The following is a 25,264-nucleotide window of genomic DNA, read 5'->3' as shown; positions in this document are numbered from 1 at the left end:
TTCAATTGTAGCCTACGTGAATGAGCCTACTACTAGCAAATTCTTGGTAACTTGGTATGAACGTATGGAAACAAAACTATAATGGAATTGAATTAGTTGAAGCTTCAAAACGTCTCTTCACTGCAGACATTGCGTGATGATGACGATGCCAGGTGATATTTCTCTGCTTAAATTCTGAGCATCCTGTCATGGGGGGATGCTAGCGCGCGGGCGGGGCAGACTTCCCTTGCAGTGTCCTGTCGTAGTGCAATGTGCATGACGGGACAGAACGGGCAGAGCTGAGAGCAGCGCAAAAGGAAAACATCCGAGACAGTAATCTTCATATTTGGATCATGGATTTATCATTCGTCTATTATCGCTAAACATCGGAGATTGCACCATTCAATAACTCGGACATTTTGTTCCTCTTTAGCAGGATACCGGGGCCCATCAAGAGCCGAGGAGAGACAGTCATTTTCCCTGCTCGGATCCGTGGCATATTGAAAAATTGTATCGCGCGCAGGAGCTGAGCTATAACCGACATCATGGCGTGGCCCTGCATCACCAGGGCGTGCTGTATGGCCCGCTTCTGGAACCAGCTGGACAAGGGGGACATTTCTGTGCCATTGGTTTTCACCAGGTACGATGTCTCGGAGATGCAGCATCTTAAGCTGCAGCACCAACAAAAACAGCCGTATAACCAGGCACAAGCGAGCGCAGTCGCCATAGAAACGCAACCCATTCACAGCGACCAGGCGGTAGCGGCTCGTGCGAACCCCGGTATAGCCGCGTCTGGGGAGCGCGCGTGTGGTTCTGTAATGCGGCAAGACTTTAAGCACTGGAAAGTGCGTCCTGAGCCATCCTGTAAACCTAAGAATGAATATCACACTCCCGAGATCCCTTTTAATAACAAGACACAATATCAGAAGGATTTCCAGCCGTGGCCCATTCCTAAAAGGAGTGACCATCCTTGGATTCCCAGACCCAATCCCTCCATCTCCATCGGCGATGATCGCGTCCAGGATAGGTCCAAACACGCGGAGGTTGACATCGGTGTGGAGAAATGCGAAATTGCTGACAAATTGCAAGAAAAGGAAATCCTGGGAGGGAGTAAAAGAAAGCAACCTGCAGAGAAGGAGGGTGAAAAGAAAGTTAGCATCAAAGTGGAGCGAGAAGACGCGGCAGGGGCCAGAGGCAGGGCGGCACTAGATGCGCTAAACAGGCAGTTAAAACAGGAAGTTACTGTTGGCAGCTCATACAAGTAAGTTAGAAACGCACTTCACAGGTAAAACCCAGAATCAAACATTGCATCATGTCATTGTGGAGGTTTAATGCGTTTCCAAAGTGGCTTTGCTGATGTTTTGCCTCTGTGTTGTAGGTGAGTGAGTTCACCTTCAATATGAGGTTGTGTGAAGGTCGTCGCATATTGATGAGATAAGCAAATAGGCCTACATATAAAATATTCCTGATATATCCTTCATTATCAGGCATCAAACATATTTTTTTACTAAGGAATTCTAACCACTGCTTTCTATTCAAAACTTTGAAGCAGATTTGCCTCAATAAAGTACCATGGATAAAACAGCATCGATCATAGAAATAGTGTAACAGTAAAACGTATTGTTCTGAAGGTCTTTATTTATACATAATGTTACATTCAAAAGGTTTGTGCTGAGGTAGAATTAATGTCCCTGTTAAACTAAATCTGTATCTGTCCCAGCGTTATGCACTGTGCATGAATGATGATGGAGACCTGCCATGTCTCTGTCTGGTTCAGTGAGCTGAGCACTAAGGCCCGTGCTAGATATGCAGTTTACACAGACACAGCTTGAGGCAGCGGCAGTGCCATGTTTTTGTTATGCTCTGTGAACAAAGATGGTGGATAAGTTGTTTAGTCATCTGCCACATCCCATTAGAGTTCCTTACAGAGTAGTTGCCAGGGAGTGAGTGCCACAAAGACATTGAGTGTTTGAGGATAACAACTTGAGAAAGTTTTGCCTTAGTTGTTCAAGATTCATCAGTACCACTTATTGTTTGTCCTAGTTCAGTTCTCTACTCAATTTGGCAAGAGTACAGTCCAATGACCAAGATATCACACTCCATAGGTTTTATGTCTGAGCCTTACTGCCAAACACAGTACCTCTGGTCTGATGAATAGAAACACATTTCACCCAGTGAGTGTGACATGACAAAACTAAGCCTGACTCAGCTGTGAATTATATTACAACACTTCCTTACTGAAGTTACCCACAAAGCATAAATTACTAATTTAGGGCTGAGAAGAATATTCTCCCTGACATGAGGTGGTGTGACAGAGGAGAGCAAATGCCTTTGATTTGATTTAGTTGGCCATGAACATTGTTCAGTAACATAACACGTTCAGTGACATTGGTCTCAGTGAAGGGGCAGTAAATTGGTTTAGGAACTATCTTTCTGACAGAAGACAATGTGTATATGCTGACAATGACAAGTCTGGCTTTCTTGAGATTAATAGAGGTGTGCCCCAGGGTTCCATTCTAGCTCCTGTGTTGTTCTCAATTTGTATTAATGATTTGGGAAATGAGATGCAACCAGCAAAGTTACATCTATATGCAGATGATACAGTCATATACTCATGTGCTCCTTCTCTGGTTCAGGCTGTTGAAGAGCTCCAGACTGCTTTTCAGTCACTGCAGGCCTCCCTTTATGGTCTCAAACTGGTCTTGTATGTACAGCAAACTCAATTCATGACCTTTACCTGAGCTCGCACTCAGCCAGAGAAGAGCATTGTCATATTATCCATTAAAAAAGTGTCATCCTACAAATACCTAGGTATTTGTTTGGATGACAAGTTGTCCTTTAAAGTTCATATGGATAATCTTGTGAGGAAGCTTAAATTGAAATTGGGTTTTCATTTTCGTAATGAGGCTTCCTTCCCGCTTATGGCTAGAAAGAATCTTGTTCAGGCCACTTTTCTCTCTGTAATTGATTATGGTGACTCGTTGTATATGCATGCAGCCTCCTCTGTCTTCCAGAGACTGGATTCTGTTTATCATGCATCCTTGCACTTTAATATAAATGCCAAGTCACTCACCCACCATTGCACCTTGTACTAAATGGTAGGTTGGACCTCACTTTATATGCGCAGAAAGCTACATTTGTATGTGTTCATCTACAAAGCCCTTCTGGGTAAACTCCCTCTTTATCTCTGTAGTCTGGTCTCCTTCACTACCGGCAGTTACCATACCCCGTCTGCTAGGTGGTTGCTACTTAAAGTCCCCAGGACATTTACAGTATTAGGCAAGACTGCCTTCTCGTCTTGTGCACCAGAGGCATGGAATAGTCTACAATCCATGCTTCGTCTACTGTAGATATGTCAGTGCCACTGAATTAATTTAAAATGTTGATGAAAGACTGTTACAGAAGAGTGTAAATGCTTTTTTAAAGCTGGATCATGTTGTTGTATGTTTTAATTCTGTAATGTATTGATTGTTGCTGCCTTCTTTGCCAGGTCTCCCTTGAAAAAGAGACTCTGGGTCTCAATGGGCTTTTCCTGGTTAAATAAAGGTATAAATAAAATAAAAAACCAGTCTGGCAGCTGGTCACAGTGGTGCGCTCCACTGTTGTTGTGTCAGTATTATTCTGCAGCCAGAAGGGACCAGCCCAGGGCGGAAAGAGACCTGCTCAGTCCTCACATGGCATGAAATGGCTGCATTGTGACAAGCAGGAGCCCTGAGTCTGTGTGAGCACTGAGAAAGAAAGAAGCAGGTCAGCTGTTGGTTAATCTCTGACACACACACATTCACACACACACGCATGATCACGCACGTGCTCACACATACACATATAAGCACAAACTGTTATGGAGAGCCTTGCCGATGGGGACTAGGCTCCTTGGGATGTGGGTGTCTGAGGACTGAGGAGTGAGACAGATATCCCAGTCTGACTGTGTTGAAGTTTAAAGGTCCAATACAGACTTTTATAATCGCAATATCAAATCATTTCTGGGTAACAATTAAGTACCTTACTGTGATTATGTTTGACAATTTTAATTGAAACAAACAAAAATAGCTTCTAAGCAAAGAGCAATTTCTGAAGCAATCATTTTGCTAGGACAGTCTGGGAGTGGTCTGAGTGGGAATGGGAAAACTGAAAACTAGGTGCTATTGGTCTATGGCCAAAACTCCATCGAACCAAAAGCGGCTGGAATTTCAGGCGGTATTTTCACAATATTATTCGAACCTCATGGTGTGAAAATATATATAAAACACAGGAAAATCACTTTTTTTTCTCTGCACTGGGCTTTTAACTGCTCAGAGCGGCTTTATTCACCTTGCTTTCATGAGACTGTTTCTAATTTGTGTATGATAAAACCTAATGTCACTGTATGCCAATGCATGGTTGGAGATTGATGTGACATTCATACAAATGAAGGATGTGAATGAGATTTGCTGCATCTAGTGGTTGCTCCCAATTCAGCCATGTAAAAAGGATCAGCTTCAGTTAATGCAATTCTCCTCCTGGACCAACAACATATAAATGAGGCCTATTCAGAAAACCAGGACGTTTATCCAAGCTCTCCTAGAATAGGATATGAAGCTTCTTGACTTCAAGTTACAGATGGAACCTGACTGGATAGCTGGACCACATCCTAATTTGTGTTCAGCCAGTCGACCATTTCTCCAAAACAATGGAAAATAGCTGTCTCTCAGAGGAGATTGTTTATGGCACCATGAAGTAAATAAAACTGCCCTCACGGTACAAAAACAAAAGTACTGAAGCTGAACCAAGAGCTATGCCTGAACTGCAGCGGTCCTTTCAAAATGTAGGCCATCTAAAATGATTCTGTGCAGCCTGCATGCCCCAAAGAAGTAGCATTTATGATGAAAGCCTTGCTTTTATGTCAGGTTTCAGACATTCCTCACTTCTCACCTTTTTATTTTGATTTCACAATAACATGAGTGCATGACATGGTGGATGGTGAATGGTATGGACTGTGACAGATGTGATCATGACGGCGCCTGTGCAAGATGGCGCCGACAAACATGGTCGCCTTGCTTCAGGTCCTTAGGAAACTATGCAGTTATTTGTTTTTTTATGTATTATTTCTTATATTGTTAGCCCAGAAAATCTAAAGTGTTATTACATACAGCCGGGAAGAACTAGTGGATAAAAAAAAAAAGCGATGTCAACTTACCAACATTACGACCAGGAATACGTCTTTCCCGAAGTGGATCCGTTGTTCGAACCTCCACCCTGGACATGGGGTCTTAACCCAGAGGCCGACCCAAAATAACGCGGTCGCCGCAGGAGAGGCAGACGGAGCGGCCTACTGGTCAGATTCAGAAGGCGAGCACACCATCCACCGCTTCCGAGCATATTACTTGCCAATGTACAATATCTAGATAACAAGGTGGACGAAATTAGGGCACGAGTTGCCTTCCAGAGAGACAGAGATTGTAACATTCTCTGTTTCACAAAAACATGGCTCACTCGGGATATGTTGACAGAGTCGGTATAGCCACCCGGTTTCTTCATGCATCGCACCAACAGAAACAAACATCTCTCTGGTAAAAATAAGGGTGGGGGTGTATGCCTTATGATTAACGACTCATGGTGTAATCACAACAACATACAGGAACTCAAGTCCTTTTGTTCACCTGACCTAGAATTCCTTACAATCAATTGCCGACCACATTATCTTCCAAGAGAATTCTCTTTGATTATAGTAACAACCCCCCCCCCCATGTAAACTGGAAACCATACATCCTAAGGCTGCATTTATTGTAGCTGGGGATTTTAACAAAGCTAACCTGAGAACAAGACTTGCTAAATTCTATCAGCATATCGAATGTGCGACACGAGCTGGTAGCATTCCGGATCATTGCTACTCTCACTTCCACGATTCATACAAGCCCTCCCCTGCCTTGCCTTTGGCAAATCTGAACATGAGACTCTATTTTGTTGCTCCCAGCCTATAGACAGAAACTTAAACAAGAAACGCCCATACTCAGGTCCATCCAACGCTGGTCTGACCAGTCATATTCCACGCTTCAAGATTGCTTCGATCGCGTGGACTGGCTAATGTTCCGGATGGCCTCAGACAATAACATTGATGATGCATATGCTGACTCGGTGAGCGAGTTTGTTAGCAAGTGCATCGGAGATGTCGTACCCACTGACTATTTTCCTAACCAGAAAACCGTGGATGGATGGCAGCATCCGCCCAAAACTGAAAGCGCGAACCACCACTTTTAATCATTGCAAGGCGACTGGAAACATGAGGGAATACAAACGGTACAGTTATTTCCTCCACAAGGCAATCAAACAAGCAAAGCGTCAGTATAGAGACAAAATAGAGTCACAATTCAACGGCTCAAACACAAGACGTATGTGGCAGGGTCTACAGTCAATCACGGATGACAAAAAGAAAACCATCCCCGTCGCAGACATCGACGTCTTGCTCCCAGACAAACTAAACAACTTCTTTGCTCGCTTTGAGGACAATACAGTGCCACTAACACGCCCCACTACCAAAGCCTGTGGACTCTCCTTCTCCGTGGCCAACGTGAGTAAAACATTTAAACGTGTTAACCCTCGCAAGGCTGTCGGCCCAGATGGCGTCCCTAGCCGCATCCTCAGAGCATGTGCAGACCAGCTGGCTGGTGTGTTTACGGACATATTCAGTCAATCCCTTTCCCAGTCTGCTGTCCCCACATGCTTCAAGATGGCCACCATTGTTCTTGTTCCCAAGAAAGCTAAGGTAACTGAGTTAAACGACTATTGCCCCATTGCACTCACTTCTGTCATCATGAAGTGCTTTGAGAGACTAGTCAAGGATCATATCACCTCCACCCTACCTGATACCCTAGACCCACTCCAGTTTGCTTACCGCCCTAATAGGTCCACTGACGATGCAATCGCCATCACACTGCACACTGCCCTATCCCATCTGGACAAGAGGAATACCTATGTTAGAATGCTGTTCATTGACTACAACTCAGCATTTAACACCATAGTATCCTCCAAACTTGTCATTAAGCTCGAGACCATGGGTCTCAACCCTGCCCTGTGCAACTGGGTCCTGGACTTTCTGACGGGCTGCCCCCAGGTGGTGAAGGTAGGAAACAACATCCCCACCCCGCTGATCCTCAACACTGGGGTCCCACAAGGGTGCGTTCTCAGCCCTCTCCTGTACTCCCTGTTCACCCACGACTGCGTGGCCATGTACGCTTCCAACTCAATCATCAAGTTTGCAGACGACACTACAGTGGTAGCCTTGATTACCAACAACGACGAGACGGCCTACAGGGAGGAGGTGAGGGCCCTCGGAGTGTGGTGTCAGGAAAATAACCTCTCACTCAACGTCAACAAAACAAAGGAGATGATCGTGGACTTCAGAAAACAGCAGAGGGAGCACCCCACTATCCACATCGATGGGACAGTAGTGGAGAAGGTGGAAAGTTTTAAGTTCCTCAGCCTACACATCGCAGACAAACTGAAATGGTTCACCCACACAGACAGCGTGGTGAAGAAGGCACAACATCGCCTCTTCAACCCCAGGAGGCTGAAGAAATTTGGCTCGTCACCCAAAACCCTCACAAACTTTCACAGATGCACAATCGAGAGCATCCTGTCGGGCTGTATCACAGCCTGGTACGGCAACTGCACCGCCCTCAACCGCAAGGCTCTCCAGAGGGTGGTGCGGTCTGCACAACGCATCACCGGGGGCAACCTACCTGCCCTCCAGAACACCTACAGCACCCGATGTCACAGGAAGGCCAAAAAGATAATCAAGGACAACAACCACCCGAGCCACTGCCTGTTCACCCAGCTATCATCCAGAAGGCGAGGTCAGTACAGGTGCATCAAAGCTGGGGCCGAGAGACTGAAAAACAGCTTCTATCTCAAGGCCATCAGAATGTTAAACAGCCATCACTAACATAGAGGCTGCTGCCAACATACAGACTCAAATCTCTGGCCACTTTAATAAATTGACTTAATAATGGTATCACTTGTCACGCGTGTGTGTAGGAACGGACCAAGACGCAGCGTGAATATCGTTCCACATCTTTTATTTGAATTGAAACTTAGCCAAACAAACAAAAACTATAAACAAACAAACCGTGACGACAGAGCACGGCAACGACGGAAGCCCGAGAGGTAGCTCCAGATTTTTTTTGGGGGGGGGGGGCACACGGGGAGATTGGCAGAGTCAGGGTTTAGACCTGAGCCAACTCCCTGTCACTCCCTGGGGAGCGTGTGACCTGCACTAACTCAAAATAATCTCCCACAAACACAGGTGGGAAAAACAACTACTTAAATATGATCCCCAATTAGAGACAACGATGACCAGCTGCCTCTAATTGGGAATCATACAAAAACCCCAACATAGAAAAAAGAACCCTCTCATCCTGCGGATCCGCCAACATTTGAGGCGGCTCCGGAATTCTGACCGCCACTGGAGGCTCCGGACAGCGGACCGTCGCTGGAGACTCCGGACCGGGGACCATCGCTGGAGGCTCCGGACTGGGGACCCTCGCTGGAGGCTCCGGACCGGGGACCCTGGCTGCAGGCTCTGTGCCGTGGAACATCACTACAGGCTCCGGGCCATGGATCATCACTGGAGGCTTCATGCCATGGATTATCACTGGAGGCCCCATGCCATGGATTATCACTGGAGGCCCCGGGCCATGGATTATCACAGGAGGCTTCGTACGTGGAGCCGGAAAAGGTCTCACCGGACTGGGGAGATGCACTGGAGGCCTGGAGCGTAGGGCTGGCACAACCCATCCTGGCTGAATGCTCACTTTAGCCCGGCAAGTGCGGGGCGCTGGCACAGGACAAACTGGGCTGTGAAGGCTGTACTGGCGACATAGTGCGTAGAGCTGGCGCAGGATATACTGGGCCGTGGAGGCGCACTGGAGGTCTGGAGCGTAGGGCTGGCACAACCCATCCTGGCTGGATGCTCACTTTAGCCCGGCAAGTGCGGGGCGCTGGCACAGGACGAGCTGGGCTATGAAGGCACACTGGCGACACAGTGCGTAGAGCTGGCGCAGGATATCCTGGACCGAGGAGGCGTACTGGTGACCAGGAGCGCTGAGCCGGCACAATCCGACCTGGCTGAATGCCCACTCTAGCACGGCAAATGCGGGGCGCAGGCACAGAGCGCACCGGGCTATGAATGCGCACTGGAGATACAGTGCGCATCACCGCATAACACGGTGCCTGACTGGTCACACGCTCCCCACGGTAAGCACAGGGAGTTGGCTCAGGTCTAAACCCTGACTCTGCCAATCTCCCCGTGTGCCCCCCCCCCCAAAAAAAATCTGGAGCTACCTCTCGGGCTTCCGTCGTTGCCGTGCTAATTCATCATATCGTCGCCGTTCCTCTCTCGCTGTCTCCGCCTGCTTCCATGGCAGGGTCTTGTCCCCTGCCATTACCTCCTCCCAGGTCCAGGATGTCCTCCACTCCCTTTTCTCCAGGGCCCAGGATCCTTGCTCCTCCTGGGCACGCTGCTTGGTCCTTTGGTGGTGGGAGATTCTGTCACGCGTGTGTGTAGGAACGGACCAAGGCGCAGCGTGAATATCGTTCCACATCATTTATTTGAAAGTGAAACTTAGCCAAACAAACAAAAACTATAAACAAACAACAAACCGTGACGACAGAGGTGCAACATGCACTAACTCAAAATAATCTCTCACAAACACATGTGGGAAAAACAGCTACTTAAATATGATCCCCAATTAGAGACAACGATGACCAGCTGCCTCAAAATTGGGAATCATACAAAAACCCCAACATAGAAAAAAGAAACTAGAACACAACATAGAAAAAAATCTAGATAAACCCCCCAGTCACGCACTGACCTATTCTACCATAGAAAATAAGAGCACTCTATGGTCAGGACGTGACATCACTAGTCATTTTAAAATAACCCCACTTTAATCATGTTTACATATCCTACATTACTTATCTCATATGTATATATTGTATTCTATACCATCTACTGCATCTTGCCTATGCCGCACGGCCATCGCTCATCCATATATTTATATGTACATATTCTTATTCATCCCTTCACATGTCTGTATAAGGTAGTTGTTGTGAATTTGTTAGATTACTTGTTAGATATTACTGCATTGTCGGAACTAGAAGCACAAGCATTTCGCTACACTCGCATTTACATCTGCTAACCATGTGTTTGTGACCAATAAAATTTGATTCAAAGACCTCTATTTTCTATCTCCATCAAAGCCACCATTGTGTAGACTTCAATGATTTGTATTAGCTGTGACTGAGGAACCTGCTGCCACTTCAGGCAGAGCAGAGGTTAAGATCCCTCAGCTCAGCTGCCTTCCTGCTTTGTTCCATGTTTACACTTTGAATGTCACTTTTGCATGAGAATAAAATGAGAATAACCCTAGGGTCAGGCCTCACCTGCTGTTTTTATGCTTTGTTACTCCACTATCATTATCATCCACAACAACCACCAGCCTTTTCCTGCTGGGGTAATCAGACAAAGACAATAAACACAGTGAGCAACAGCACAGACAATTATTCTCTTCATCTCATTAAGCAGTTATTTTCCTTTGTTGAAATCTAATTAGAAAACAATCAAATGCTGGGCTTTCAGAGGCAATTACTTCTTCCTCTATTGCATAATGTGCAATAAGCTGTGGATGATGAATGGGGAGCAGGTAGCATTACTTTAAGGGAGTCAGGTAGTTTAGTTTAGTTTCCTTTAGCTCAGAGGGGGTGAGAGGGAGCCCATTAATTGTTTATTTGAGATGTTTTCAGGTTGCATCACAGCACAACATGTTCATGCCAACATTTATATATTTATTTATTTATTTGTTGTGATTTTTATTTTATTTTACAAACACCATTGACTCATTCGATACCCACCTCACTCTCATCACGGTTAGATGGACAACTGGCTAGCCATTCACTGGCCATAGGGACCTCTGCTCTGCACACTGCCAACCAGTCCAGGCCAGGGTGTTCACAATGCAGATGAGAGTTGTCACGTCCTGACCAGTATAAGGGGTTATTGGTTATTGTAGTTTGGTCAGGACGTGGCAGGGGGTATTTGTTTTATGTGGTTCGGGGTTTAATGGGATATGTATTTATGTAAGAGGGGTGTTTGATTTATGTGTTCCGGGGTTTTTGGGTAATGTTCTTGTTTTGTATTTCTATGTTGTGTATTTCTTTGTTGGCCTGGTATGGCTCTCAATCAGGAACAGCTGTACATCGTTGTTTCTGATTGGGAGTCATACTTAGGTAGCCTGTTTCCACCTGTCCCTTTGTGGGAAGTTGTTGTTTGCATAGCTGTGTGTTTTAGCCTGCAATCATGTTCGGTTTCTTGTTTTGTTTGTGTTCAATAAAAGTCATTATGAGCACTCAACCCGCTGCGCCTTGGTCCACTATGTACGACGACCGTTACAAGAGTGCCTTGTTTTATTCTAAAATCACCCCTGCCTGCAGAATGAATGTCATGTGAGCAGAGCAGCGGTAGCGGCTGAAACATTGTAAAGAGGCCAACAGATTTTAGTGGATTTAAAAATGATCCTCTTAGAAGGCCTGTAAAGCCCGGTGTTTCCACCGACATGCAGGCAATGCGTGCTGAATCACTGAATCTAACCACACAGGCTCTGACTGGGGAGAGAGTGATGGAGAAAGAGAGGGAGGGCAGGACATGCTGCTCAATCTCTCCTCACAAAGCTTAGCTTCCAGGAACTCCCTGCAGATGCAGGCAGGTTAGGATCAGAGGTGTGGCATTACATGATAGTCTGAGGAAAGGATTCTTTAATTGAAGTATTAAACATTAATTTTAGGATTATGGTCATTCCGTATTCAGTTAGTGTCTATGCATATAATGTACTGTATAAAGCCAAGAAATTAGCATAACCAGCTTGAGGCAGTTTATATTGCTCTTTCTCACTTCTTACAAAATGTGTGTTTATTTTGTGTAAAACGTGTGTTTATTTTGTGTAATTTTTTTTAATGATGCTATGAGATACTTGGGTGAACCATGATGGCTAAGTTGGTAGAGCATGGCACTAGAGCATGGCACCTGCACCGCCAGGGTTGTGGGTTTGATTCCTAGAGCCACCCACAAGTAAAATGTATGCATGCATGACTGGAAGTTGATAAGGATAAAAATGTCTGCTAAATAACATTATTATATTAAATGCTAGACGCAGCTAACATTATTAAATGTGTGGGTACATCCGAGGTTGAGCCATGCATCAGAACGTACAACACACTCTGTGGTGATTTCACTGAGTTGCAGTATGTCACAGTGTAGCCAATAGCCATCTGACTGCATGGGCAATCTTGACAGGCTACAGATTCAGCTACAGCTACCGTAACGTGAGAGGCAAGCTGATCCCAGAGGGAGGAGAGACTATTGATCAGGAACAATCAGCAGTTGGCTACATGTAATGGCTGACTGACACAAAAAGAAGCAGTGTTAGTAAATCAAGGCACTGTTACTGTGCACTGGGATTGATTGATTCACCTCAAATGTTTAGAGAACGTCTGGCTGCGTTCCTCTGTTATGTACTGTATTATGTATAGATTTATTATTGATTCTCATTTCAGACGTGTTTTTTTTTTTTTTACTCCGGGTCACAGTCGGATGGGCTTCAGATCAGAATTTCTGTGCTGCCAAAGTGGATGTCGTAGGAAGGTCAATTTACAGTAAAAAAGACTGGCTGTTCGGTCAAACTGATTATGATAATTATTTGTATTTAACACTGTATGATACTTTACTGTCCAATGTAAATGCTGCAATCAATTGGATTTATTCCATATCCTCTCATGAATGGATGTAACCTAACTGACATGGCATGGATGTAACTGTTTTAATTAAGACTGAGAGATTTTATTTGGCAATAGATTTGTTCAGACTAGCGCTGTAGCTATGCGTGCTAATGGTCCTTTTGCCGTTCTCTGCCATTTCTAAGTCTCTAAGAGAGAAGTGCCAGATTGCTCCCTCTCTGCCTGGCTGTTGCCTGGCGTGCTATGTTAGAGAAGGGTGGCATGTGTATCTTAGCAGTGTTGTTCCCTGGCATCCCTCCACCACTTGTCAGTGCCAGTGTCATAACGTCATAGTGACGGCGCTTTTCACAACATATCTCATCTTTCCTGCAGGGTCAGCAGGGTCAGCTCCAGGAACCAGGCAGAACCATTAGCGGATAGCCATACAGCAGTAAGAAATACAATATGTTATCTTGGCAAGACCTGCTTTTCTACATGGTCGCACAGTAATAAATGCAGTATGTTAACTTGGTAAGACCTCATTAAATAACAGCTTGTTTTGGCAGAGGAAAGTTTCATTTTAGCACCACGTAATAGAGAGAGTAAAGGGACATAAAACTAGACGTTATTAGAGGTTTAGAGTTGTTAGAGTTATTAGATGTGTGTAAGAGGTGAGCAATAATGTTCAAGTAACTTCCTCACAAATCACATCATACGTCAAACATTTTCATACTTGTCTTTGACAAAGATCTGTTTTGAAAGAAATGGAAGGAGACTAGGTACCAAGCACACACTGACCTGGAAGACACTAGCTTAATTGTTACCAGTCATATGAGTATGACGTTGTCCAGCTTGCTATGTACAGTATAGACTTGTGTTTGACTCACTCTATGCCAGTCCTACCACTACCCCGTCACTTGCGCCCTGCGCGGGTAGTAGCATTCTGTGCCCTTGGCCACAGACATTGTATAATCTGACCTTGTACTGTCTCTCCTCTCTTTTCCTGCCCAAGCATTAAAAGTGGACTTCAATCCTTTTATGTAATAACTCTGTGATTAGATCTCACTTCCACTCCACTGGAGCTAGATCTATCTATCTATCTATCTATCTATCTATCTATCTATCTATCTATCTATCTATCTATCTATCTATCTATCTATCTATCTATCTATCTATCTATCTATCTATCTATCTATCTATCTATCTATCTATCTATCTATCTATCTATCTATCTATCTATCTATCTATCTATCTATCTAACTATCTGCCAGCCGCTCTTACTTTAACCACTAGTCCACTCATCAACATCCTGGGCAGTTTACTTTATGAGAAAATAAAATGCTTAAACTTTAGAGTTTGATTTAGTTGTATTGATAAATGTGGACTGATATATAACTGCAGTGTCCTAAGTTAGATATTTTTGAAATACCACGCGGTAAGATCTTATTATCAAATGCCAATAAAGGTTAAATGAAATACATGAACAACTTTGATAAGGAAACAGTTCTGTGTGTTACACTACATCAAACATTTGGGGGCTCATAGAGATAGTGTTTCAGTCTACCTATTGGGTTAGTTAAAGGCAAGCTTCGTCATACATCATACTAACTGTTATATGCCAATTTCTGTTTTGCCCGGTTTATCAAAAGTGTTGGAAAAACATTTCTATAATCAACTGACCGGCTTTCTTGATGTCTATAGTATTCTCTCTGGTATGCAATCTGGTTTCCACTCAGGTTATGGATGTGATACTGCAACCTTAAAGGTCCTACATGATGTCACCATTTCCCTTGATTCTAAGCAATGTTGTGCTGCTATTTTTATTGACTTAGCCAAAGCTTTTGATACGGTAGACCATTTCATTCTTCTGGGCCGGCTAAGGAGTATTGGTGTCTTTGAGGGGTCTTTGGCCTGGTTTGCTAACTACCTCTCTCAAAGAGTGCAGTGTATGAAGTCAGAACATCTGCTTTCTCAGCCACTGCCTGCCACCAAGGGAGTACCCCAAGACTCGATCCTAGGCCCCACACTCTTCTCAATTTACATCAACAACATAGCTCAGGTAGTAGGAAGCTCTCTCATCCATTTATATGCAGATGATACAGTCTTATACTCAGCTGGCCCTTCCCTGGATTTTGTGTTAAACGCTCTACAACAAAGCTGTCTTGGCTTTCTCTGCCTTTAACCTTGTTTTGAACACCTCCAAAACAATGGTCATGTGGTTTGGTAAGAAGAATGCCCTTCTCCCCACCGGTGTGATTACAACCTCTGAGGGTTTATAGCTTGAGGTAGTCACCTCATATAAGTACTTGCGAGTATGGCTAGACGGTACACTGTCCTTCTCTCAGAACATATCAGAGCTGCAGGCTAAGGTTAAATCTAGACTTGGTTTCCTCTATCGTAATCACTCCTCTTTCACCCCAGCTGCCAAACTAACCCTGATTCAGATGACCATCCTACCCATGCTAGATTACAGAGACGTAATTTATAGATCGGCAGGTAAGGGTGCTCTCGAGCGGGCTAGATTTACTTTACCATTCGGCCATCAGACTTGCCACAAATGCTCCTTATAGGACACATCACTGCACTCTATACTCTTCTGTAAACTGGTCATCTCTGTATACCCGTCGCAAGACGCACTGGTTGATGCTTATTTATAAAACCCTCTTTGGCCTCACTCCCCCTATATGAGATATCTACTGCAGCCCTCATCCTCCACATACAACACTCATTCTGCCAGTCACATTCTGTTAAAGGTCACTCCTCTTTTCAGGTTGCTGCAGCTCGCGACTGAAACTAGCTGCAAAAAACACTCAAATTGGACAGTTTTATCTCAATCTCTTCATTCAAAGACTCAATCATGGACACTCTTAGTGACAGTTGTGGCTGCTTCACGTGATGTATTGTTGTCTCTGCCTTCTTGCCCTTTGTGCTGTTGTCTGTGCCAAATAATGTTTGTACCCTGTTTTGTGCTGCTGCCATGTTGTGTTGCTGTCATGCTGTGTTGTCATGTGTTGCTGAAATGCTATGTTGTTGTCTTAGGTATCTCTTTTTGTAGTGTCGTGATGTGTATTTTGTCAATTTTTCTTATTTTTTTATCCCAGCCCGTCCCCGCAGGAGGCCTTTTGCCTTTTTGTAGGCTGTCATTGTAAATAAGAACTTGTTCTTAAATGACTTGCCAAGTTAAATAAAAAAAATTATAATAAAAAAAACTTCCATGTAAACATGCCATACAAAAGGTAGCGTTACTCTGTACATATAGGATAACTCGAGATAGAGGGCTGAGGTAGATAGAGGACCAAGTTTGGATGTTGTGGTTAGGGCTGTTACGGTGACCGTATTACCGCCACACTGGCGGTCACAAGCCATTTAGTCCCGGTAATTAGGCTTCTCCAAGCTCTGATGCTGCTGATGGTCATTAGTAGCCTACCAAACTTTCTAACTGCCTGGTACTCAGCACTCTATTGTCCCTCTAATCACTCTGACATCAATGCAAATGTCATCGAAAATCTAATCAAACCCTTCATGAGAGCCCATGAGCTCATGTTGCGCAACATTACTATAGGCTATGCAATTGTGTGAGAAAACGGAAAATGGCCTCGATTAAAAAGAGGATCTCATCAGCTTTCTTTAAGCTAGGCCTACTATATATTGATTTATAAACTTTCCAAATATTAAGCACATTGCTTCTCTTTAGAAACAGGAGTATAGCCTACCTAGCTGCCATGAAAATGAACCACGATGTCATGTGTGCTCCCTCTCCGGTCTCTAAGTCACCAGGCTGCTTGTTATGGCGCACACCTGTCACCATCGTTACACTCACCTGCGCGTCATCAGACTCACCTGGACTCCATCACTTCCCTGATTACCTTCCCTATATAAAGTTGAAGTCGGAAGGTTACATACACTTAGGTTGGAGTCATTAAAACTTGTTTTTCAACCACTCCACAAATTTCTTGTTAACAAACTATAGTTTTGGCAAGTCGGGTAGGACATCTACTTTGTGCATGACACACAAGTAATTTTTCCAACAATTGTTTACAGACAGATTATTTCACTTATAATTCACTGTATCACAATTCCAGTGGGTCAGAAGTTTACACTAAGTTGACTGTGCCTTTAAACAGCTTGGAAAATTCCAGAAAATTATGTCATGGCTTTAGAAGCTTCTGATAGGCTAATTGACATCATTTGAGTCAATTGGAGTTGTACCTGTGGATGTATTTCAGCCAAGACATCCGAAAAAAATTGTAGACCTCCACAAGTCTGGTTCATCTTTGGGAGCAATTTCCAAATGCCTGAAGGTACCACATTCATCTGTACAAACAATAATACGGAAGTATAAACACCATGGGACCACACAGCCGTCATACCGCTCAGGAAGAGACGCGTTCTGTCTCCTAGAGATGAACGTACTTTGGTGCGAAAAGTGCAAATCAATCCCAGAACAGCAGCAAAAGATCTTGTGAAGATGCTGGAGGAAACAGGTACAAAAGTATCTATATCCACCTTAAAACGAGTCCTATATCGACATAACCTGAATGGCCGCTTAGCAAGGAAGAAGCCACTGCTCCAAAACCGCCATAAAAAAGCCAGACTACGGTTTGCAACTGCACATGGGGACAAAGATCGTACTTTTTGGAGAAATGTCCTCTGGTCTGATGAAACAAAAATAAAACTGTTTGGCCATAATGACCATCGTTATGTTTGGAGGAAAAAGGGGGAGGCTTGCAAGCCGAAGAACACTATCCAACCATGAAGCACAGGGGTGGCAGCATCACGTTGTGGGGTGCTTTGCTGCAGGAGAGACTGGTGCACTTCACAAAATAGATGGCATCATGAGGAACACAAAGTATGTGGATATATTGAAGCAACATCTCAAGTCATCAGTCAGGAAGTTAAAGCTTGGTCATAAATGGGTCTTCCAAATGGACAATGACCCCAAGTATACTTCCACAGTTGTGGCAAAATGGCTTAAGGACAACAAAGTCAAGGTATTGGAGTGGCCATCACAAAGCCCTGACCTCAATCCTATAGAAAATTTGTGGGCAGAACTGAAAGTTGCAGTAATCCAGACGGGAGATGACAAGTGCCTGGATTAGGACCTGCGCCGCTTCCTGTGTAAGGCAGGGTCGTACTCTGCGAATTTTGTATAGCATGAACCTACAGGATCGGGTCACCGCCTTGATGTTAGCGGAGAACGACAGGGTGTTGTCCAGGGTCACGCCGAGGCTCTTAGCACTCTGGGAGGAGGACACAATGGAGTTGTCCACCGTGATGGCGAGATCATGGAAGGGCAGTCCTTCCCCGGGAGGAAGAGCAGCTCCGTCTTGCCGAGGTTCAGCTTGAGGTGGTGATCCGTCATCCACACTGATATGTCTGCCAGACATGCAGAGATGTGATTCGCCACCTGGTTATCAGAAGGGGGAAAGGAGAAGATTAATTGTGTGTCATCTGCGTAGCAATGATAGGAGAGACCATGTGAGGATATGACAGAGCCAAGTGACTTGGTGTATAGCGAGAATAGGAGAGGGCCTAGAACTGAGCCCTGGGGGACACCAGTGGCGAGAGCACGTGAACACAACACTAACATAAGGCAGTACGCCAAGACAAGAACAATACCAACTGGTGAGTGAACCTGGGAGAGTGGCATATAAAGGGGAGGAAATTATGAAGGTAATGGAGTCCAGGTGTGAATCATAATGATTGACAGGTGCGCGTAATGATGAGTGCCAGGTGTGCGTAATGATGAATCCCAGGACCGGTGGTTAGTACTCTGGCGACGTCGTGCGCCAGAGGGGAGGAGCAGGAGCAGACGTGACAGATGGGTGACAATATTAGACTTGTGAATGAATCTATTATCACTTGTGAATGATGTCCAGCTTAAGGCAAGAAACAGCGCATGCCTTTTTTTGCAACTTTTTCTAACCATAGTCACACACCTCATGTAGCCTAGACCGTAGGCCTATATGTTTTGATAAGGTTTGTATCACAACTAAAGTGGCCAAATAACCTCTTAAAATGAAGCACATTAATCTGCTTTACAATGGGTGTAGAGCCTAACTGGTATACAGTACATTCTGTACGCAGTGCGTGTGTTTCAAGTTTGGGGAGGAACATTTTCACCTAATTCACCTAATTCGAGACACCTTTATAATAAAAGCATTACATGCATAATTGCATTTGCGGTCACTTTTGAGAATGGTGTTTTCTGGCTAATGGAACACTGCCGTGTGCGCATTGGTGCACTTATAATGTGAAGAAATAGCCTATTAGTTTATCAACATTTTAAACTAAACGTTCTTATCTGTTGCGTTAGGCTCATTGCTTAAAAAAACGTTTTTTTGATGCTAGTGGTTTTATTAATTTGGGATCAATCGCATCCCACAACTGTCCCAGACTATGTTTGGAATATTTCTTTCTCGTACAGAATAAAATTGGTAAACTTTTGTACTATGGCGGATAGTAGATTGACATAGGCTAGTGCTTTTGCTGTTCGTTACGCCTACTCATCTCATTTGCTGACGAAAAGTAAATGTGGACAGTTTTTCCAATATGTTCAATATGCACCTCGGAATTGGATAAGGACATACGTGCAGTTGCGTCCCAGATGTGTCTGTCTTCACTTGTAGCTTGTGAGAAAGACACAATCACGTGACAGATAGCCATTGAAGTGAGATGTGCTTCGGCACGCGGCCGGGAGAAGGGACTTATAATTATTATATTCAGCCCAAGGGCACAATTGCCACTGGCCGCAAAAGGCATGGATTTTTTTAGGGGGCATTACGGCCACACAAAGGGGATGCAGCCAGGAAATTTGAGGCCTTATCAAGTGTTTGTCAAATTGTGAATGAGAGACTGATGAAGTGTGTACAGCCGGTACAAAAAAACTAAGCAGAGCTCATGCCTTTCATGTGACTTTTTTCAAATCATCATTGGAGTCGCATCATGCAGCCTTAGAATGTATTAAAAATCAAACCATATAGCCCAACAAATCTTGTCTGCTAAATTAATTGTGGCATAGCCAGATCAGGGCCTAACATAATGACAACTCAGAGTATGCTATTCTGTTCTTCTGAAATAGACTACATTTTCTTCATATCATGTTTTTTTTTTACTTGTCTGAAGTAAATAATGGATTTATTGTGATGGTGCAGGCTATATTACTTGCATTTATTAGACTTTTTAAAATGTAGATGTTCCAAAGGTCTGCATCAGTGGCTTTGCGTTGAAGCCAGAAAATGCTAAATGTGTTTATGTTAATTAACGGTCAATTACCGTGAGACCGGCAGTTATTTGCTTGACGATCACCGTCTGACAAAATATCATGACCACCACCGCCCTAGTTGTGGTTTGAAGGCAGAGCAGATGATGTTCCATTGGTGTCAGAATAAGAGAATGTAGATAATTTTCTCTTTGAGGCATTCTCCTTATCATCACACATTCTGTTATTTTTCTCCACTCACATTCGATCCCATGACAACCTATTACAAGAGGATCTTGTATGGATCCAGCTTTGATTCATACTGTGATGGAAAAGAGCCAGCTACAGATACAGTCTGATATATTTTCACCCTGAAACTCATTTGTGCCACACATAGGACAATGTGTATAAGGCTGGCTGTAAGGCTGGCTGGCTGTTATTTAAGCCTTCTCGTCATCCATCCATGGCCATGCTACAGTAGCTGCCATGGGTTGAGCTATAGTGTGATAGATTTCATATCTTTCTACGTGGTCTTCAGCAGCAGTTTAATTGTTATAATGGATCTGTACTAGGGTTGCAAAGGGTCGGAAACTTTCCGTTAAATTTCCAAAATGTTCCATGGGAAGTTAAATTCATCAAAAAAGTTAGCTTATAACAGTTAACCTTTTTTGTGAGATACACATAAGGCAATTCCAGGTCTTGTGGCTTTTTTTGGTTAAACTATCCCCAATTCAATGGAATTGCAACCCTCTGCCATTACATGTACAGCTGATTTTCAAGATCTTTCACACAAATGACATGCTATTGAGCCCACACTACTACACTGTCTGAGTCAAGGACTACATGCTTTCTGGTAAGTTTTGATAACAAATACTGGGTGGGGTGAATATATTTTATATTACATACATTATTTTTTGGTAACAAGTAAATAGTAGCCAACAGCAAAGTGTGTTTTAAATCATTTCTAACTTGTTTACAGTTTCTGCTATTTAATTTTTGCTACCATGTGGGTTTTAGCTTGCTTGAGCCTGCTAACTGAGGAGTGTTAATTCACCTGTTACCATATTTGTTTCATTTTAAAACATTTATCTTACAAAGCAGTTGTTTAATCTAACTGCTTAACTATTTATCTGTACATGGAATTGTATTTTTTTTTTTACTCATTTGTTTTCTAATCTTTACAGGAAAATGCCACATTTCATTGCAGCTAATGTAGAAGGAAAAGCTGTGTACATTTGCAAATTACTGTGCCAAATCATATGTGAAGAATGCAACAAAGATGCAGAATCATCTGGCCAAGTGCATAAAGTTCCCTCAGCGCTCAGCGCTCACAACAAGCAACCTTTGACAAAATTCCATCTAGTTCTATTCGAGGTGAAAATGTTTTTTTTTACATTTTAGCAGACACTCTTATCCAGAGCGACTTACAGTAGTGAACACATACATTTCATCTTTTTTTGTTGTACTGGCCCCCCATGGGAATCGAACCCACAACCCTGGCATTACACACACCATGCTGGCATTGCAAACACCATGCTCTACCAACTGAGCCACAGTGAAGACAACCTGATGAATCAGACACCTTATCAATAGCAACAGCTTATGGTCCTCCTGGAATCAGAAGTTTTTTTGACTCAATGGAGGAACGTAGTCCGAGAAATGCTGATGAATGTCTTGCTCGAGCTGTGTATGCAACTGGTTCACGTCTGATGCTCACAGGCAATGTGTATTGGAATAGATGTCTGAATGTTCTTCGCCCAGCATACAACCCTCCAACCAGACATGCTTTATCTACTCATTTGCTGGATGCACAGTTCAACAGAGTTCAAGTGAAGGTCAAGCAAATCATAGAGAAAGCAGACTGTATTGCAATCATTTCTGATGGGTGGTCGAATGTTCGTGGGCAAGGAATAACTAACTACATCATCTACACCCCTCAACCAGTATTCTACAAGAGCACAGACACAAGGGACAACAGACACAACGATCTCTACATTGCAGACGAGCTGAATGCAGTTATCAATGACCTTGGACCACAGAAGGAATTTGCACCAGTGACAGACAACGCTGCGGACATGAAGGCTGCTTGGTCTAAAGTGGAGGAGTCCTATCCTCACATCACACCCATTGGATGTGCTGGTCATTCATTGAATCTGCTCCTCAAGGACATCATGGCACTGAAAACAATGGATACACTCTACAAGAGAGCCAAGGAAATGGTTAGGTATGTGAAGGGTCATCAAGTTATAGCAGCAATCTACCTCACCATGCAAAGTGAGAAGAATAATATCACCAGATTGAAGCTGCCCAGCAACACCCATTGGGGTGGTGTTGTCATCATGTTTGACAGTCTCCTGGAGGGGAAGGAGTATCTCCAAGAAATGGACATATCACAGTCTGCCGATATGGACAGCCCCATCAAGAGGATCCTCCTGGATGATGTATTTTGGGAGAGAGTGGTAAGCAGCCTGAAACTCCTGAAACCTATCGCAGTAGCCATTGCACGGATTAAGGGAGACCATCCTGTCTGATGTTCAGACTCTGTTTGCAGATGTAAGAGAATAAATCCGTACTGCCCTGCCCACTTTACTGTTGCTCCAAGCAGAGGAAACTGCAGTTCTGAAATACATCAAAAAGCGTGAAGACTTCTGTCTGAAGCCCATACACACCGCAGTGTACATGTTGGACCCCAAGTATGCTGGCAAGAGCATCCTGTCTGGTGCAGAGATCAACAAGGCCTATGGTGTCATCACTACCATGTCTCGCCACCTTGACCTGGATGAGGGCAAAGTTCTTGGCAGTCTGGTGAAGTACACTTCCAAGAAAAGGCTTTGGGATGGAGATGCAATATGGCAGTCGTGCCAACATATCTCATCAGCCACCTGGTGGAAGGGACTTTGTGGACCTGAGGCTCTTTCCCCTGTTGCCTCCATCATCCTCCAAATCCCACCAACATCAGCCACCGCAGAGTGCAACTGGTCCTTGTTTGGGAACACACACGAAAGCATGCAACAGGCTGAACAATACAAGGGTTGAAAAATTGGTGGCCATCCAGACAAATTTGAGGCTTTTTGAGCCTGACAACGAGCCATCCTCAACAAGGTTGGAAAGTGACAGTGAAGTTGGGGCCTCAGAGTCTGATGTTCAAGAGGTGGACATTGAGGAGGACCAGGGAGAAGACATGGAAGCCTGAGAGGAAGACAACCAAAGCTTTAGTTTCTAGACTATCATTTTACAGATCTATGTTGAAAACGTTTTTGGGAGATGCGATGGATCATTGGGGGTCATTCAATATTTCGTTTCTTTTGTTGTTCAGAGAAATCATCCCATGTGAACAGTCAACTCATTTAATTAAAGTTCAAATTGTAACTAAATAGTTATTTTTATTTCTATTGGAAGGATTTAATCATTTGCAATTATGTCTACTTATGATAAGGTAAAATGTTTATGTTTCTGTCTCCATATGATATGGTAAATAAATCCAATACAAAAAACATCTACATTTAAATGGTATTAATATGTCACGCCCTGACCTTAGAGAGACGTTTTATTTCCTCTAGTTTGGTTAGGTCAGGATGTGATGTGGGGTGGGCAATCTAGTTTTTGTATTTCTTTGTGTTTGGCCGAGTATGGTTCCTAATCAGAGGCAGCTGTCTATCGTTGTCTCTGATTGGGAATCATACTTAGGCAGCCCTTTTTCCCTCCTTCAGTTGTGGGATCTTGTTTTTGTACAACTTAGTGAAAGCCTGCTGAACGTGACTTTCGGTTTCCTTTGTTTGTTATTTTGTTTAGTGTTCTGAGTTAAATAAAATGTAATCATGAGCACTTACCACGCTGCACCTTGGTCTCCTCCTTACGACGATCGTCACATAATATTAATTCCAATATATTCCCGTTACTTCCCACGGAAAATTTCCACTTCTGAATATTCCCCAAAATGTGCAACCCTAGTCTGTTGTACTTGAGCCTGCCTGGGTTGCTTCCTCTATCCAGGCCAGTAATAGTGTTACCTAATCCCCCCCTCTCTTCACTGCTGTAGTCCACTGCGGGAACATGGAATTTTTCACTGTGGTCTTTTATTCTCTGGGTGTGTGTTGTGTGGTTGTGCGTGGCGTTGGGGGTTGAGGTCTCGGGCTGCACAGAGTGGGGTCACTGGAGAGCCTTGACAGGTATTTTGTCCTTGTCCAGGGACCAGGGCGGGAGTCATCTGTTTTCATTTTGTGTTTGCCACCTTAGTCGCATGAACAATGGAAATTGGCAAGAAAGGAAATACACTGTGAAAGCCAAATCAACCGGCAGAATTTATTTAACGTTTTATACACTGGTAAGATAGTATGAAGGAGCAGTGGGAAAGGGATGGGGAAGTTTTTACTAGCTTTCAAATGGTAGTAAAACTAAATGCATGCTCTTCAACCGATTGCTGGTTCTGACTTAGAATTTGTGGACAACTACAAATACCTAGGTTTCTGGTTAGACTGTAAACTCTCCTTCCAGACTCTCATCAAGCATCTCCAATCCAAAATTAAATCTAGAATCGGCTTCCTATTTCGCCACAAAGCCTCTTTCACTCATGCTGCCAAACATACCCTCATAAAACTGACTATCGGCGATGTCATTTACAAAATAGCCTCCAACACTCTACTCAGCAAACTGGATGTAGTCTATCACAGTGCCATCGCTTTGTCACCAAAGCCCCATATACTACCCACCACTGCGACCTATAAGCTCTCGTTGACTAGCCCTTCAAATCAAATCAAATCAAATTTATTTATATAGCCCTTCTTACATCGGCTGATATCTCAAAGTGCTATACAGAAACTCAGCCTAAAACCCCAAACAGCAAGCAATGCAGGTGTAGAAGCACGGTGGCTAGGAAAAACTCCCTAGAAAGGCCAAAACCTAGGAAGAAACCTAGAGAGGAACCAGGCTATGAGGGGTGGCCAGTCCTCTTCTGGCTGTGCCGGGTGGAGATTATAACAGCACATGGCCAAGATGTTCAAATGTTCATAAATTACCAGCATGGTCAAATAATAATAATCATAGTAGTTGTCGAGGGTGCAACAAGTCAGTAACACAAGAGTAAGTGTCAGTTGGCTTTTTCATAGCCGATCTTTGAGAGTATCTCTACCGCTCCTTCTGTCTCTAGAGAGTTGAAAACAGCAGGTCTGGGACAGGTAGCACGTCCGGTGAACAGGTCAGGGTTCCAGCAAGTCTGGGACAGCAGGTCTGGGACAGGTAGCGCGTCTGGTGAACAGGTCAGGGTTCCATTGCCGCAGGCAGAACAGTTGGAACTGGAGCTGCAGCACGGCCAGGTGAACTGGGGCCAGCAAAGAGTCATCA

General features: G+C 44.0%; 1 protein-coding gene across 1 annotated transcript in view; it reads left to right on the top strand.

Annotated features, from left to right (window-relative positions):
* The first annotated feature begins 197 nt into the window (after positions 1–197).
* The window catches only part of map6a (microtubule-associated protein 6a), a 37,329-nt gene continuing 12,262 nt past the window's right edge, over positions 198–25,264 (top strand). The window contains exon 1 of the mRNA XM_014137865.3: positions 198–1,240. Within this exon, the coding sequence (XP_013993340.1) occupies positions 525–1,240 (716 nt within the window). The 5' untranslated portion in view covers positions 198–524. The remainder of the gene's footprint in view (positions 1,241–25,264) is intronic.

The sequence above is a fragment of the Salmo salar genome, chromosome 13, assembly GCF_965601325.2.
Source record: "Salmo salar chromosome 13, fSalSal1, whole genome shotgun sequence".
Lineage (NCBI taxonomy): Eukaryota > Metazoa > Chordata > Actinopteri > Salmoniformes > Salmonidae > Salmo > Salmo salar.
Note: the sequence above shows the minus strand (reverse complement) of the source record. Positions and strands in the feature narration are given on the sequence as shown.